The sequence below is a fragment of the Scophthalmus maximus genome, chromosome 16, assembly GCF_022379125.1.
Source record: "Scophthalmus maximus strain ysfricsl-2021 chromosome 16, ASM2237912v1, whole genome shotgun sequence".
NCBI lineage: Eukaryota > Metazoa > Chordata > Actinopteri > Pleuronectiformes > Scophthalmidae > Scophthalmus > Scophthalmus maximus.
This window is the reverse complement of record NC_061530.1, coordinates 10,823,419-10,837,624: the sequence shown is the minus strand read 5'-3', so window position 1 is coordinate 10,837,624 and position 14,206 is coordinate 10,823,419. Positions and strand designations below refer to the sequence as shown.

Sequence of the window (14,206 nt, the reverse complement as noted above, 5' to 3'; positions counted from 1 at the left end):
TCCTGTGTGTGGAAAAAGTTAGGAGGTGGAGGAGGAGGAGGAGGAGCAGCAGCCCCGCTCTATTTGTTCACAGCTCAGACGTGCGTCCCCCTGGTGTGTTTGACCCTTGCTGCTCTCTGCTGTCAACCATCAGGGCCTGACCTTCTCTATGATTTATGACAGCTCTGTTCCCACGATAACCCCGAGGGAAACTGCCCGTTGTTGCAGAGCTGTGCTGTGTGAGACACCCAAATGTCTTCGAGGTGTGCTGAAGATGCAGCTATGTAATATCCGCCCGTCTCCTTGACAAGGATAAAAACACCCCATGGGTCAAATGATTTTGTTTCAGAAAAGAATAAGGTCATATTCTCCTGGCTTCATTCATGCTCTCCTCCAGCTCGTTGACTGATGAAAAAATAAAGAAAGAAAAAAAACAGCTTACATTTCGGCCTAGTCTTGTTTCAGGCTGCAAGGGCCATCACTTGGATTCAGGGGCAATCTCAGGAAATGAAGGGTAGAAAAAGTAGACGAAGGAAAGAAAAAAAGACAATAATGAAAAGAAGTCTTTCCATCCAAACAGTGGCCATTATCCCTGTTCCGCTGAGGATGTTCTCTCCCTCCATCTGCTCTGGTTGGCAGACATGTGTGGCAGGGGGCCTGTTGGTAAACATGTACCGTAAAGGGGAGCTGCCAGGGCGGTGAATTAATTCAAAGTCCTGCCTGGCTGGTACCTAATAGGGACAGTTGGCAAAGTCACTAGTGTCAAGTGCTCCGGGCCATACGCTGTTGAATTATGCAAGAGGGGAGCAGCCTGTTCCTTCAAAAGCATGAATCAAAAAGTTAGAAGCTCGTGAGCCCACTGCATGTTGGATGGTGGTTGGATGGGGGGGGGGGGGGGGGGGGGGGGCGGGGGGTCCCGGCGCTAGGACCCGGGACACGTGAGCTTATTAGTTTGCCAGAGGGTGGAGACGGTGAACACTGACGGAGCTGACCGGTTGGACCAGTACAGGAGCAACATCGGAGACCCCCCCCCTCCACATCCCAAGACCCGGAGTCCCACTGGAGCGACGCACAGATCAGACTGACTGACCGGACCACAGTGGCTGCAGGAGTTTAGAGGCAACAGCAACGTGCAGCTTTGTCCACGCAGACTGCAGAGAGATAGAAGCTTCGCTGAGCCCCCCCCCCCCCCCCCCCCCCCCCCCAAGTGGGTGTGAATGAATGGGCTCCTCTCAGTGTGATCAGTGAGTGTGTGTGTGACTGTGTGAGTGAGTGTGTGTGTGTGTGTGTGTGTGTGTGTGGCGCTGAACTGGGTCATGCGGACCGCTGCCGGAGGAGCGAGAGATAAACACGCGCCCTCCTCCCGCTGCTGGGCAGGTTGAGATGGTGGGCGCTCAGAGGAGGGACCCCAGCCCGCGTCCTCCTCGTCTCAGCAGCCAGCACCAGCTGATGCGTTTGGGCTCTTTCACGTCCGCGACTGTCATCTTCACAAACTAAGACAGGGATCATGTTGCAGCGAGCGAAGCGCAGCGACGCACCGGAGCGCACCCAGGCTCCGTCCGCCGCGAAACTGTGAGCGGCTCTTGTTGTTTGGTGGTGGTGGTGGTTGTTGTTGTGGTGGTTGTTTTTTTGGAAGGACCTGCGCCGATTTTTCTCCAGCAACCGATCGATCCCTCGCTTCAGACGGGGAGAGAGAGCCATCCAGCTCGCCGAGCGGATGCAGGACCATGGAGGAGAGAGACAGGTCGCCAGCAGGTGAGCGAGGCACAGCTCGGCGCAGCCCGGGGTGCGGGTGCCCAGGACCGCGGGGTCATGTGAACTGCAAAGAAATAAAGTGCCCAGATCTGAATTTGTGTGTGAACTTTGACCCATGAAGTCTTCACATCAGGTCTTTTAGTCTGTGGAATCCCACCAGACAGCAATACAACCTCCGCCGCGTCAGTCATTCTTCATCTCTACAGTTTGATTTACCATCTGGCCATGATTGACTCTTACTTGAGTTATAACCGAGCAGGGATGTTCAATTTTGTAAATTTTTCTACCCACATCATTCGTGACACCCGCACCTGTTTGTCTCCCACTCTGCTTTCCTTATTCACTGGACGCGAGGGCATCCGGGGCACGTCACCATTAATGGCCCCTTCTATACGTTGTGCAGGGCAGACAGGTGATATCTCATCGTTAATGTCGTCTAATGCATGTCAATGGGCAGCTGACTCCATCAAGCAAAACCCCTTAAAGCAAAAAAACCATGGATGCTGGTAATGGACTCGAAAGACCAACAGCGGATTTGCCTTTTGTCACAAACATTGTATTGGTGGAAAGAAGCACAGCTGACTGGAATCTTTGCCTTGACAATTATTTATTTATTTAAATGGGAAAATCAAGTAGAAATCAGTGGTTATGTGCCATTGCTTTATGCCACACATGAACAATATTAATTTCATCAATTCATCATGATATCAGGAAATAATCATCACATTTATAATTGTGATCAGCAAGCTTCATTGACAAAGGGATATGAATCATGTGCTGAGCAGTGAAATGGCATTTTAGATTTGGCCCAACTCAGTTCTAAACACGATCACTTGCCTGGAACTCTTCACCCTGAATGTAACAACACACATTGCGGGAGTCCACACAAATGTCCCAGACATGGTCCCACAGACCTGGGATGATATCTGCAGATAATACAGCTGAAGCACAAAGGTTTTTACAGTATACGACCCACCACAACAGCTGCCGCACAAACACCGACTAAACCCTCACATAAAGGCCACAAGGCCGAGCGACGCTGACATCACTGCTGCACAGTTAAACAGTGAGCAGTGGCAAAACAAAAGGAAAATGCACTCCGCAGACACAAGTCTGGCCACAGATTCGCTGCCACAGGAAAACGCTGAGAGGGAAACAGAAAGGACGAGGACATTGTCAGTTATAGGACGCACAGCGAACAAGAAGCATCGTTTTTTTTTTTACTTTCTCGTTTGAACAAATGTGCCCTTCTGGGTGGAAAGAAAGAAACAAGACAAATACCCGCGGATTACATCCGAACCTGCCAACATCTCAGTGAGACATCCGCAGCCTAATGACACCTCTGTCACCCAGGCGTGTGTACACTTGTGGTGATATCTTTGTAAGGACCATTGTCAGCATAGGCTTTATGGAGTGAGGACATTTTGGGAAAGTGAGGACATTTTAACTGCTCTTTTTCAAAGGGCTGTTTGAGGGTTAAGACTTGCTTTTATGGCTGGATAAGGTTTAAGTGGGTTAGGGTAAGAGCGTGTGTTTGTGTACGTGTGTGTGTATTTATAGTATGAATAGTAGTACACTGCATTATCTTGCACTTTATGTTTGACCCTTCACTTTTATAAATGATTATTTTATTATTTGGTTAAATCGTGTTTGAGTGCACTGCACTCTTGTTCTTAATGGTCTCATATTTTACAGTGTGTCTTACACTCGGACTGGCGGTGATGGCTAATCCCCTTTTAAGCAATTAAAGCATATTGAATTTGAATTAGAGAGAGAGAGAGAGAGAGAGGTGGTCGTGTGTGTGTGTGTGTGTGTGTGTGTGTGTGTGTGTGGGGGGGGGGGTTGCCTCAGCAATCAACATTAGTGCACTAATTGTGGTTAGAGGCTACTGTGTATGGACAGGATCACAGATCACCATATACTGTTATCTTGCCTTGGAGTGGATGGTGAAATGGTCTGGGGGAAAATGACCATAAGAAGCACAGCCACACCCCCATTTAGACCCCATTTCACTGAGCTCATATTAGAGTCGACATTACCCCATGTATTTGACATCAAAGGGATGCAGTCTATAGCATGTGGTACAAAGGGAGGGATGCTTCAGTTTAGTCTCATTGGATTTCCCCAATCCTGCTCTCTCTCTCTCTCTCTCTCTCTATCGCGCACACACACACACACACACACACACACACACACGAATCCTCCCCATTGGAACTTGAGGCTATTGGATTGTAATAGAGTGGGGGTTAGGTACAGTATGTTCCCTGGGTAGTCTATTGCAGTAATATTTCACTGCTGAAGGATTTTTTTTGTATGACATGATTACAATGAGGGTGATGATTATTATTAATTACTATTGCCAAATGTCCTTGTAGTTTCACCTCTCGCAGCGAATCTCCGCTCTCAGTCCTTGTTTGGATCCATTTAACCTTGGGATTCCCCTTCCCAGGGTCTTAGGTCACCCCAGCTGGAGGCCAGTGGTCAGCAGTGTTTCTACTAGGACTTTTTCTTTCTGCGCGTGCGGGTGGAGAGAGAGTACAGGGGAGAGAGAGAGAGATAGGGCGCCCATGAGATGGAGAGTAGAGGATAGGCGAGTCAGAAACAGGTAACACAGCTCTCTGTCCCAGCAGGGATCCTCCCCGCAGGCAGCCGGGCACAGGTGTGAGAGTGTGATTTGTCAAAGTGAGTGTCCGTGGCCTGGCCCGCTGGCTCACCTATCACAGCACAGCGGGAGCTTTCTTCAGCCATGTGTTGCCGTGTTGCACTAAACTCTCCCACTCACCGGCTCTCATGTTCTTTGCGGCTGAAGAAGGTTATTCAGGTTTTTGGGGTTGAGGGCATCATGATTCTACGTGGCTGTCAACAGAAGCTCATTTGGCTTTTGACGGAACGAGTATTTAGGAGCAGAGTGATTTCTTTTTCAGTCAACCCATCCACACTGAGAAAAACAAGGAGACGGATACAGGAAATACATACAGTACCATCCATATGTGTGTGTGTGTATGTATGTATGCAGATGATATATTTTGAGTTGGGCATTTTGACAGTAAATTGGACACAGGAGATCAGTCTTCGCCAATAATGACTCTTTCCCAGAGCAAAGCAACTAGTCCATTAGTAATGGAAGGAGGCAGAGACGTGAGGCGGGCTCAGCAATCTATTTATTGCTTTCATTTATATTTTCAGGGACAGACAAAAGAGAGAATGAGGAGAGAGTAAAGAGGAGAAACACTGTGTGTGTAAAGCTGCTGACTCTCACCCCCTCTCTCACTCAATTATACGCTTTGTGTGCATTAAAATACAGTTCTTGCAACGATGAAGGTGCAACATCAACACAAATACCCAAATTTGCATCTTTTACTCAAGATGTGAATCCGTATTAATGGTTGAACCTCACCTCTATTAAGTCTCCATGTGGTCAAGTCTAGTCAGAGTTCATTGCAACTGTATTACCCACACCGTTTACAAAGAGAGAACCAATAGCTCACTGAATACACAATTATTGTCACATGACGCATGACAGACAGGCAGTGGTCCCAGTGTTAATGATGTGCTAACCTAACTTCTGTTAGACAACAAGATCCCTGTTATAAAGCTACTTTTGAATGGATTTAATTAGAGCAATTGGGAATTGTGCCATGGTGCTAGACAAATGGGAACATTAAGAGATCATCAAAGTTGTAATCCTGAGAACATCTGAAATCACAGTTTATTTAGTTATTAGTTTACTTTAACTGCAGTATTCAATCTAGTTGAGGTTTAAAATTTGTGGCTGAGAAACAGATTGTCGCCTCTGAGTGAAAAAACCCTGTATCTCCACTTTTTAAGAATCGGGAAAACAGACTTGTTTTCAGACGGCCCTTTTTAATGCCGTGGATTTTTGAGTTTGTCTATTGAGATTTTCAAATGGTTTCCATTCATCAAATGTCCTTGGATTTTTTTCACCAGATCACATATGTTAAGGTTACCATTTCTTAAAATAACAACAGTGATGAAAACCCCACAGACATTAAAATGCGTCTCGAGCCAAATCCTCATCTGGATGTGGAGCGTGTTCAAGGTAACGTCAGGAGAGGAGCGGAGGGCAGCGTGGGAGATCAGGGGGGCATGTGGCCGCAGTCGAGCCCGAATGCCGAGTCGTTGCGAGTCTCACAGCTGAGCTATAACTTTGATAGAGTGCCACTGTGCGGCTGACACACCTGCCCTCGAAACACAAACGTTCACACACAGTCATCTCTCAGAAACCACAGAACTTCATCACCACACCTCTGAGCCACTACACTGCAGTCTCCGGTTCACGTTTACAGAAAGCTGCGGAGACTCCCAACCACTTATCACATTTCAGGACTCTAAATCCAGTTCGGTAAAGGAAATGAGAGCAATCATCCTGCGTTGTTCGGGGGGTGGGGGTGTTGCTTTTTCTCTTTGTGGGAGCTGAGTAATGTGATTAAGATCCATGCTGGAGCGCGGCACATTCTGCTCGTGGAGCTGACTGAAAGGATTGCCAGTAGCCTGACGCTGACTTCACCCTGCTTCGCTCTCATTGATAGAGGCAATGGGGCCATGTGAGGTGGACGGTCAGAGGAAATGTCCTTACAGTCTGTCTGTCTGTCTGTCTGTCTGTCTGTCCCATTTCAATGGTGAGTCAACAAACCTGCATGGCCCACAGAGTGGTCTGGATAGTCATCAACTTTTGTGTCGACTCGCTGAAGGCTAAACAGTGGGCATGCTCAGCATGAGTAGGCTACAATATTCATAATCTCTTATATAACCATCTCCAGGCTTATATGATAAAGCAAGAAGCAAGTGTGATCTGCAGAGATACATATGATAAACAGGGCACTCGCTCTATTTGCAGTGAGTTTTTTTCCCTCTTTGACAAAGAGCGCTGAGCCAAGAACACAAGGCTCTAAATGTCCGAATCCTATTTTAGCATTCTCTGTCTAACAGCTATATTTATCACCCTCTTCCCACATGATGGCTGAGGAACCTTCAGGATGTCTGAACATCAACTGTACATTAGCTACTGTGTATTAATTCAGCCCTCTCTTGAAACACACAATATTGAGGCTCTTGTTAAGGTGTTCGCAACCTGGTCCAAACCCGTGGTGCTGAGAACGATCAAAGCAGTTGCCTTCGGATGATGGATGACGGAGGCCATCAGCAAAATTGTTTGCGCTGATTTGGTGCTTATTAGTGTGTGTGGGTGTGCACGCTGTGCATGATTGGATGATTAAGTTTGATTGTGCAGAGGGGGGCTGACGAGAGACAGAGACAATGGGTAGGATCATTAGTGTGATGGGCTTCATTTCATTAAAAGGTCCGTTTTGTGCCATTACTTTTCTTCAATTTTACTTAACATTTGCCCAAACACTGTAGCAGAGGCCCAAGTGCGGAGTCACTCATCTCAGATTTTATATTTTACATCTAAACTTGCAATTGCAATTTTTGCTTCGTAACATCAGTGTGACCTATTTCACTACTTCTGAAAATCACATATAACTTTTCCATTTATATGTATGATCACCTCGGTGTGCTCACAAATGATCTGCAGCTTTCCCTGCCAGCGTGTGGACACCTGAAGCTGTCAGCCCCATGCATTTCTTTCCATTTGTTAGTCCTTCTACCTGGTCGAATCGATTTTCCCATTGCTGTTTGCCAGTAAGTGCTGTCTGAGACCGTATCTGAAAGCTGGCCAGAGTGATCTATAGGGACAGCAGGAAGGCCAATACATTTACTGGACGCATTCCCCTGGTTGATGCCTTCCCAGAATTGATTGTATGGAAATGAAGGTCTGTTAAAGCCTTCCTGATTTAACTACCCACTGGGACATGCTCTACAGACAAGAATATATGGATTTGTGCCAACAAACAGAAAGACAGAATAGCATTCTGTCACGAACAAATTCATGCATAAAATTGATGTCGCCTGCTATCATCACAGCAGAATAAAACCTGACTCGGAGCACCGCTCTCTTTGTTTAGTCTGCCCCACAGCGTCAAGGCGAGCCTGTCTCTTTCTCCATTGGGGACGGGACGGGTGGGCAGCGGCGGGGGCTCCCCTACATCCAAGATGGACTTCTGCGGAGTGGTGCCAGTGGAGGACATGCAGGCCCTGGCCATCACTTCTCTGTCGGCAACAGATGTCGCTAAACAGTACGAGCACATCCGCGAGCTGGGGAAGGGCACGTATGGCAAGGTGGACCTGGTATCACACCGGACACAGGGTGAGGCCTGACTGTCATCCGTCTTTTATCATTGATCATCAAGCATAACTATATTTAGTTAGAGAATTTGTTCTGTTCTCAATATATCCACTCAAAAGTGATAATGACCAGTTCAGGAAGTTAAGCAGGTTATATAGTCTGAAGTCACTGTGCAAAAAAGAGTTTGTTAAGAATTGTTTTTATGTCTGCTTGATTTTTGTAGGCGCCAAAATGGCGCTGAAGTTCGTTACCAAGAACAAGACGAAGCTGAAGAGTTTCCTGAGGGAATACAGTCTAACAAGCTCACTTAGCTGCAGCCCTTTCATCATCAAAGTCCTGGATGTGCTTTTTGAGACGGAGGACAGCTATGTGTTTGGACAAGAATATGCCCCCGCTGGGGACCTTTTCGACATCATCCCCCCACAGGTAACGCTATCAAACCTCCTTCCACCAATCACAATCCTCACTCAGCCAGCTCCAATCAGTCGCCATGTTCAGACACAGCCATTTTAACAAGCTCTCCTGGGATTGGAGCCTTGTCTTCGTCCTGGTTTTTCCTCCGTGCAGAGCTCTCACTTTGCTTTAGTGCTTTTCCAGTTGATGTGCTGGGAATGCTTAGCATCCAGGCTCTTCTAAAGACTCATTAAAATCGGCTGCAGCTGAACTCAGAACTGAGACTCTTTTGTTTCGTTTTTTCTTTTTTGGAGTAGCGTATCATCTTCACTGTGCACTTTCATTCTTCCTCTCAATAAAACCATCACCTATTCTTTCTAACTTACCACTGACTCCGACCTCCACTACACAGTGTACTGCATTTTTTAGACTACTAATCAAAATGTTCCTTCCTCTTCCTGTCTCCCAACACTTTTTCTTGCTTGCTCCACTCTGTTTTTCTCTAAGGTGGGTCTGCCGGAGGAAATGGTCAAGCGCTGCATGCAACAACTGGGCTTGGCTCTTGACTTCATGCACAGCAAAAACCTGGTTCATCGGGATGTCAAACCTGAGAATGTGCTTTTGTTTGACCGCGAGTGCCGCCGCATCAAGCTGGCAGACTTTGGCATGACACGACGCGTGGGCTGCCGTGTGAAACGGGTGAGTGGCACCATTCCCTACACAGCGCCAGAGGTGTGCCGGGCCAGTCGCGCTGAGGGTTTCCTTGTGACCACCAGTCTTGATGTGTGGGCGTTCGGCGTGCTCGTCTTTTGTATGCTGACGGGCAATTTCCCCTGGGAGGCAGCGCTGCCAGCAGATGCCTTTTACGATGAGTTTCGGCGCTGGCAGAAAGCCGGGTGTCCCGTGGGAACGTACCCGTCTCAGTGGCGCCGCTTCACAGATGATGCCTTGCGCATGTTTCAGAGGCTACTCGCTGCTGAGCCGGAAAAGCGCTGTGGAGTCAAGGACGTGTTCTGCTTTGTCAAGTATGAGCTAGTAAGCGAGCTCAGGCGCCGGGCTTCTTGTCGAGCCAAGAGAGGTGAGAGGTCAAGCTCGGGAGTGTGTACTGGCAGTTGTACTTCCGCCTCGTCCTCTACTACATCACGTTCTTCCCACCGACACCCTGAGCCCTCCACCCCTCCTGGAACATCCTGCCTGCGCCCCGCACCACTCAAACGGAGTGTCCTGTCCGACCCGCTGTCTCCCAGAGAGGAGACTGGACAACACCAGTCGCCAGGCCGAGACAAGAATAAAAGCCAGATGGTGATGGCAACTGCCATCGAAATCTGTGTGTGACCACACTAATGTTAGCGCTGGAGACTAGACGGCTTGTCACGTAACAACAAACTTTGAAGAGCTGTTAATGACTACTCCAGAGACTCCTGTGAAAAAAAGAGATTGTACTTGGACCATGAAATATTAGCTCAGGATCACATCCACTGCTGTGAACGTGGACATCATCAATCAGCGGCACACACTTTGACAGCTTACCGCTGGCACGTAGGCTTTCATTCGTGACCAAAGACTGCTTCCCAAGCTGAAAAGCCATGCCATGCAGCGTTTAACAGTCCACTGATGATGCTCCGCTCCGCAGCTCCTTCTGCCATCCACACATTTGTGTTTTCTGCCCATACACTGTGGTGGTGCTAAAGATTCTATAATTAGATATTTCTTGAAAATGTATTTAGTCTTTTATCACTCATCAATTCACGTCTTTTTGCTTTAGTGTTTATTTATCTCAGATTTTAAGCTCCGGGGAGGCCAAACTGTCACCACTTCAGGTGATGCTGTTCCGTCGGAGGCCAGTGATCCGAGGGCAATTTACACAACTGCTTTTGTCTGCTATTCCTCAGACTTCCTGCCAACCTCTAATGCATATAATTTGTTTTAGACTTTTTATTTACAGAGAAAGTGTGCTGAAGGAAAACAAAAATAAGTCAAAAAGAAAGTTTAATGTAGCAGTTTGTGTGAGGCATCGTTTTAATGTAGGTGTCTAGACTGAGATACAAACATCACCTCAGGACACTTCAGTGGGTCACTTCCTTTTATATTATTAATGGAAATCCATTGACACATCTGCCACTTCTGAACTGCTCTCAATAAAAATTAATTTCCAATGTAACACCTTAGAATACAGGGATTGTACATTTTCCGAGTGAAAAGGGTAATGGGACAAAAAAGTTATTGTTTCTTTTCTATCTGCTGCGTGTGTTTGGACAAGTGTGTGTATGTGTGTGTGTGTGTGTTTCAAATGCTAAAGCACAAGATTTTTTTGTAAAGGAGGAAAACTCTTAGACAAAAACTACGGCTCTTCATTGTAAATAACCTAATATTTCTAGGAGTGCACCGTATTATCAGGTAGTTCAACTATGTAGCTGTTCTAATTTTCTACGACAGGGAAAAGGGTTTTAGGGTTTTACATTTACTGTCGGGGCAACGCACTGTATGTAGCAACAAAATATAAGAGAATGTACAGTTTATCACAAGATATTAAATATATAGAGATATGATCAAAAGCCTGTCACGATGTATAACATGGTAGCAGCTGCTGTTCTCTCTTTTTATCTAAGCTGGACCCAGGTATGACAGACAAATTGGTGAGTAGACATACCTCATTTCATTTTTCCTGTCACCATCACCTTATCATGCCATCATCCATTTTCTGTGTAAAATTATTGTGCGTCGTTCTTGTCAGCGAGTACAGCCCATTCTGTCTTCATGCAGTCAGTCAAAGCTCAGAGCTGCGCCGCAGGTCGAAGCCTTGCAAATGAAATTTTCCGGCATCACAAAACCGCGTCACAAGAGATGTCCCAATATTTGATTATCGAGATGCACCATTAACCACACAATCCCGACTGCTCAACTGCTCAGAAGACGTTAGTGCACCCCGCTATGCTCCGCTTTGATATAGACTCTCTCTGGGAATCCATCCAAATTTGTCACTAGAACAGCAGAGCCCAGGTGTTTGGTTTTTTTTGCCTGGAGGAATGACCTCTGTGTCAGCCATTAATGTTCTGCTAAGTGTTGGTTGATCCTGACCAGCACACCGCCACAGCTTCAGCATTAGCTTCCAAAGAGATACTGCCCGTTATTAAAGCATCTAATCATAACGCTATGTTCAGTGAGAATGGTTATGGCAGTCAAGTGTGTGTGTGTGTGTGTGTGTGTGTACTTCTTTTCACTTCTAATTTCCACACTCCTCCCATGACAGCCCATCAGCTCTGTCGCTATAGTGACGGAGCCAATGCTCCTCTGGTTCAGCGTCTGTCCTCTTCCTGAACATCAAGTCTAATTGAGCCAAGTCGAAACAACTGGTGGCCAGCCCCCCTCCTAGCCATCCGCAGCTCCTCATGACAGTTGCGGGGCTCATTATACCGGATGACACATTTCTGCAGATTTTCCTGTATTCAGTGAGCTTATCCGGTCTCATCCGACATAATCCAAATTTGTCTTTTTCTGTCCTTACTTTTGATTCTGCAAGGTGACCTGATTGAGGCTGACGCCTTGCCAAAAGGATGCAATGCATGCTGAAATGCTTGTTGCCTCATAACATCTGTCCAAAGGTAACTGGTCAATAGATTGTTGTGGGAGATGAATCCAGCTTGCCTTACAACAAAAAGACAGGTATTACATTGACCTTCGTATTGTGTTCACAAGGTCAAGTTATGCAAGTTATGCAAAATTAATGAATGAAACAAAGCATTACAAAGCATGGCCTGATGTTAAATTAGTACAAAACATTATATGACACAACATAATGTGACACAACGTAGCATAATTCATCATAACATGACACAAAGACACCATAACTTTTGTAAACATGTAGGGGCCCACGTGTCATACAACATGACCATCATCATCATCATAAGATGTTTAGCATTGCGCACTGTTGTTTCTCATGGACAGTTGTAACAAGAAATGTCAAGTTTAACGGTGAGGTGTCAACTCATATAAAGTTCTGTTAAAGTTCTAGAGAGTAGCCTTCCTCTTACCCAGTTTTATCCCGATCAAATGATATAACTGTTTTCTGCCCCTCGAGTGATGTTGTAGTTTCCAGTGTAAATACTGTATGTATTGTGTCTCTAACAAAATGGGGGGAAGAGAAGAATTAAAATGTTAATATATGTTGAAATAAATTCATGCACCACCTTGTGGCTCCTGGATATTTCTGTGGATAGTTCGAATTATGGTGATGGTGGGGGTGCCGGTGGGTTTTGGGTTGGCAAAGCTAATTCAGCCAAGCTTTGTTCGGGTCCCTAGACTGCACATTAGATGAAGGTCAGCTTGAATCACATGTGATTTCCCGAGGCTTTGGTCTGCTTTCCCAGGGAGCCCCCAGACTACTTTAATATGCTGACTTCCTCCTGAAAGCCCAATTAACACATCTGTAGATAGGAGTTGCCCTCTGCCCCACCAAACAGCGAATGAGTTCAAGGGCATTTAGAATGTGGCGCCGCCGAATGACGAGAACAGTTATCAGCCCACCGCCGCGTCGTACTGCGTCTCAGCTGTTGTGTCCGAGTGGAGGGGTTGGCTCAAGCTGTCATCAGACTGAGTTTGGACAGTGGCGGCACGCTGTGGTGTATCTGCCACGTAAAAGCTAAGCAGTTCAGACAGTGCAAGAGAAAGGAAAGGTCAACCGTGACATGCAGGGTTTGTGTAGCCAGTGGAAGCTTGTCCTCAGTGATGGCCTGTTCTCTGTCTTGAAAGGGGCTACAGCAACACATACATTTCCCAGATTAATCTGAGTGGAATCTAAAATCTTTTTCATGGTTTAAGTATCGGTAGAGGGCATTTTTACTCAAACAGCAACTTGTCTTTCAGCAACTTCAGTCTCCATACTTCTTCACCTCTCAGTAAGTCAACTTTCTTTTTCTCTCCTGATTTCGTTGCACTGACCTGGTAAGGATGCAGCAAATCAGGATTATTCCTCGTCTGCCGCTTTTCAAAAAAACAGCTAAACCAAACTCAATCCCAGGTCTGGATGTTAAGCCTTCAGTAAGTGGTCCAGGATCATGGACAGCCAGGAACGTGGTCTCGCTGGTTGCAGCTGTCTTGGTCATGTGTTAAACCCTCTTCAGTTATGCTTTCTCAGCTAATGGTGGGAATGAAGAGACTGATTCTTTTCAGCATATCTCAAACGACTGCAGATTTCACCAGGATCTGTACGAAGTTGTTGCTCGGATAAAATTTCACGTGCCAGCAGAGCCTTTACAAACAAATAAAAAATTCCACTCATACTCTCAACCTGATTTCATCACACCGTGAAATCCTTAGCCGAAAAAAAGAGGTTGTATCTTCTCCCCCGGCGTATAAATGAAAGCGAACTTGACAAACAGCAAATAATTCAGGTATACTTGATGTGTAGCTTAGCATTTTAGCTCAAACCTATGGCTCCACATGTGGCTCACAACAACCTCCAAATTCTTGCTTGTTCATTCTCAAAGAATGTTGTAAATCCTTTTCAAGGCTGTTTCACGGACAGATTCAGATTCTGTTTCACAGGCATATAATTACTAAACATTTCTGTCTCGCTGGTGGACGATACAATGATGCCTCTGTTGTGCCTTCACATGAACCACCTACGGTGTTTTTTTTCTGTGGGACTTTTGCTGTGCAAGTGGGCAAACAAGGACAGGCGGAGCATTCTTGTAGAGGTTGTATACATAGTAAACAACGGAGGGTGATATTTCTACGTTCTCTGAGTTGCAGACTGGAGAGTCATATTATTTTCTGCTCGTTTTAACACCACAATAAACATACAGTACAGTAATAAACCTCCTGCGTCACCTAAGCTTGCTGCTTCTGCACCTACAGATATATTTCTATAAAACA

At 46.2% G+C, this 14,206-nt stretch overlaps 1 protein-coding gene across 1 annotated transcript; it reads left to right on the top strand.

The window, feature by feature from the left end:
* The first annotated feature begins 958 nt into the window (after positions 1-958).
* Positions 959-12,520, top strand: sbk1 (SH3 domain binding kinase 1). Its single transcript, XM_035613767.2, has 4 exons — positions 959-1,734; positions 7,719-7,960; positions 8,163-8,365; positions 8,840-12,520. The coding sequence occupies exons 1-4, from the start codon at positions 1,697-1,699 to the stop codon at positions 9,665-9,667; spliced, it is 1,311 nt and encodes a 436-aa protein (XP_035469660.1). The 5' UTR covers positions 959-1,696; the 3' UTR covers positions 9,668-12,520.
* The last annotated feature ends 1,686 nt before the right edge of the window (positions 12,521-14,206 follow it).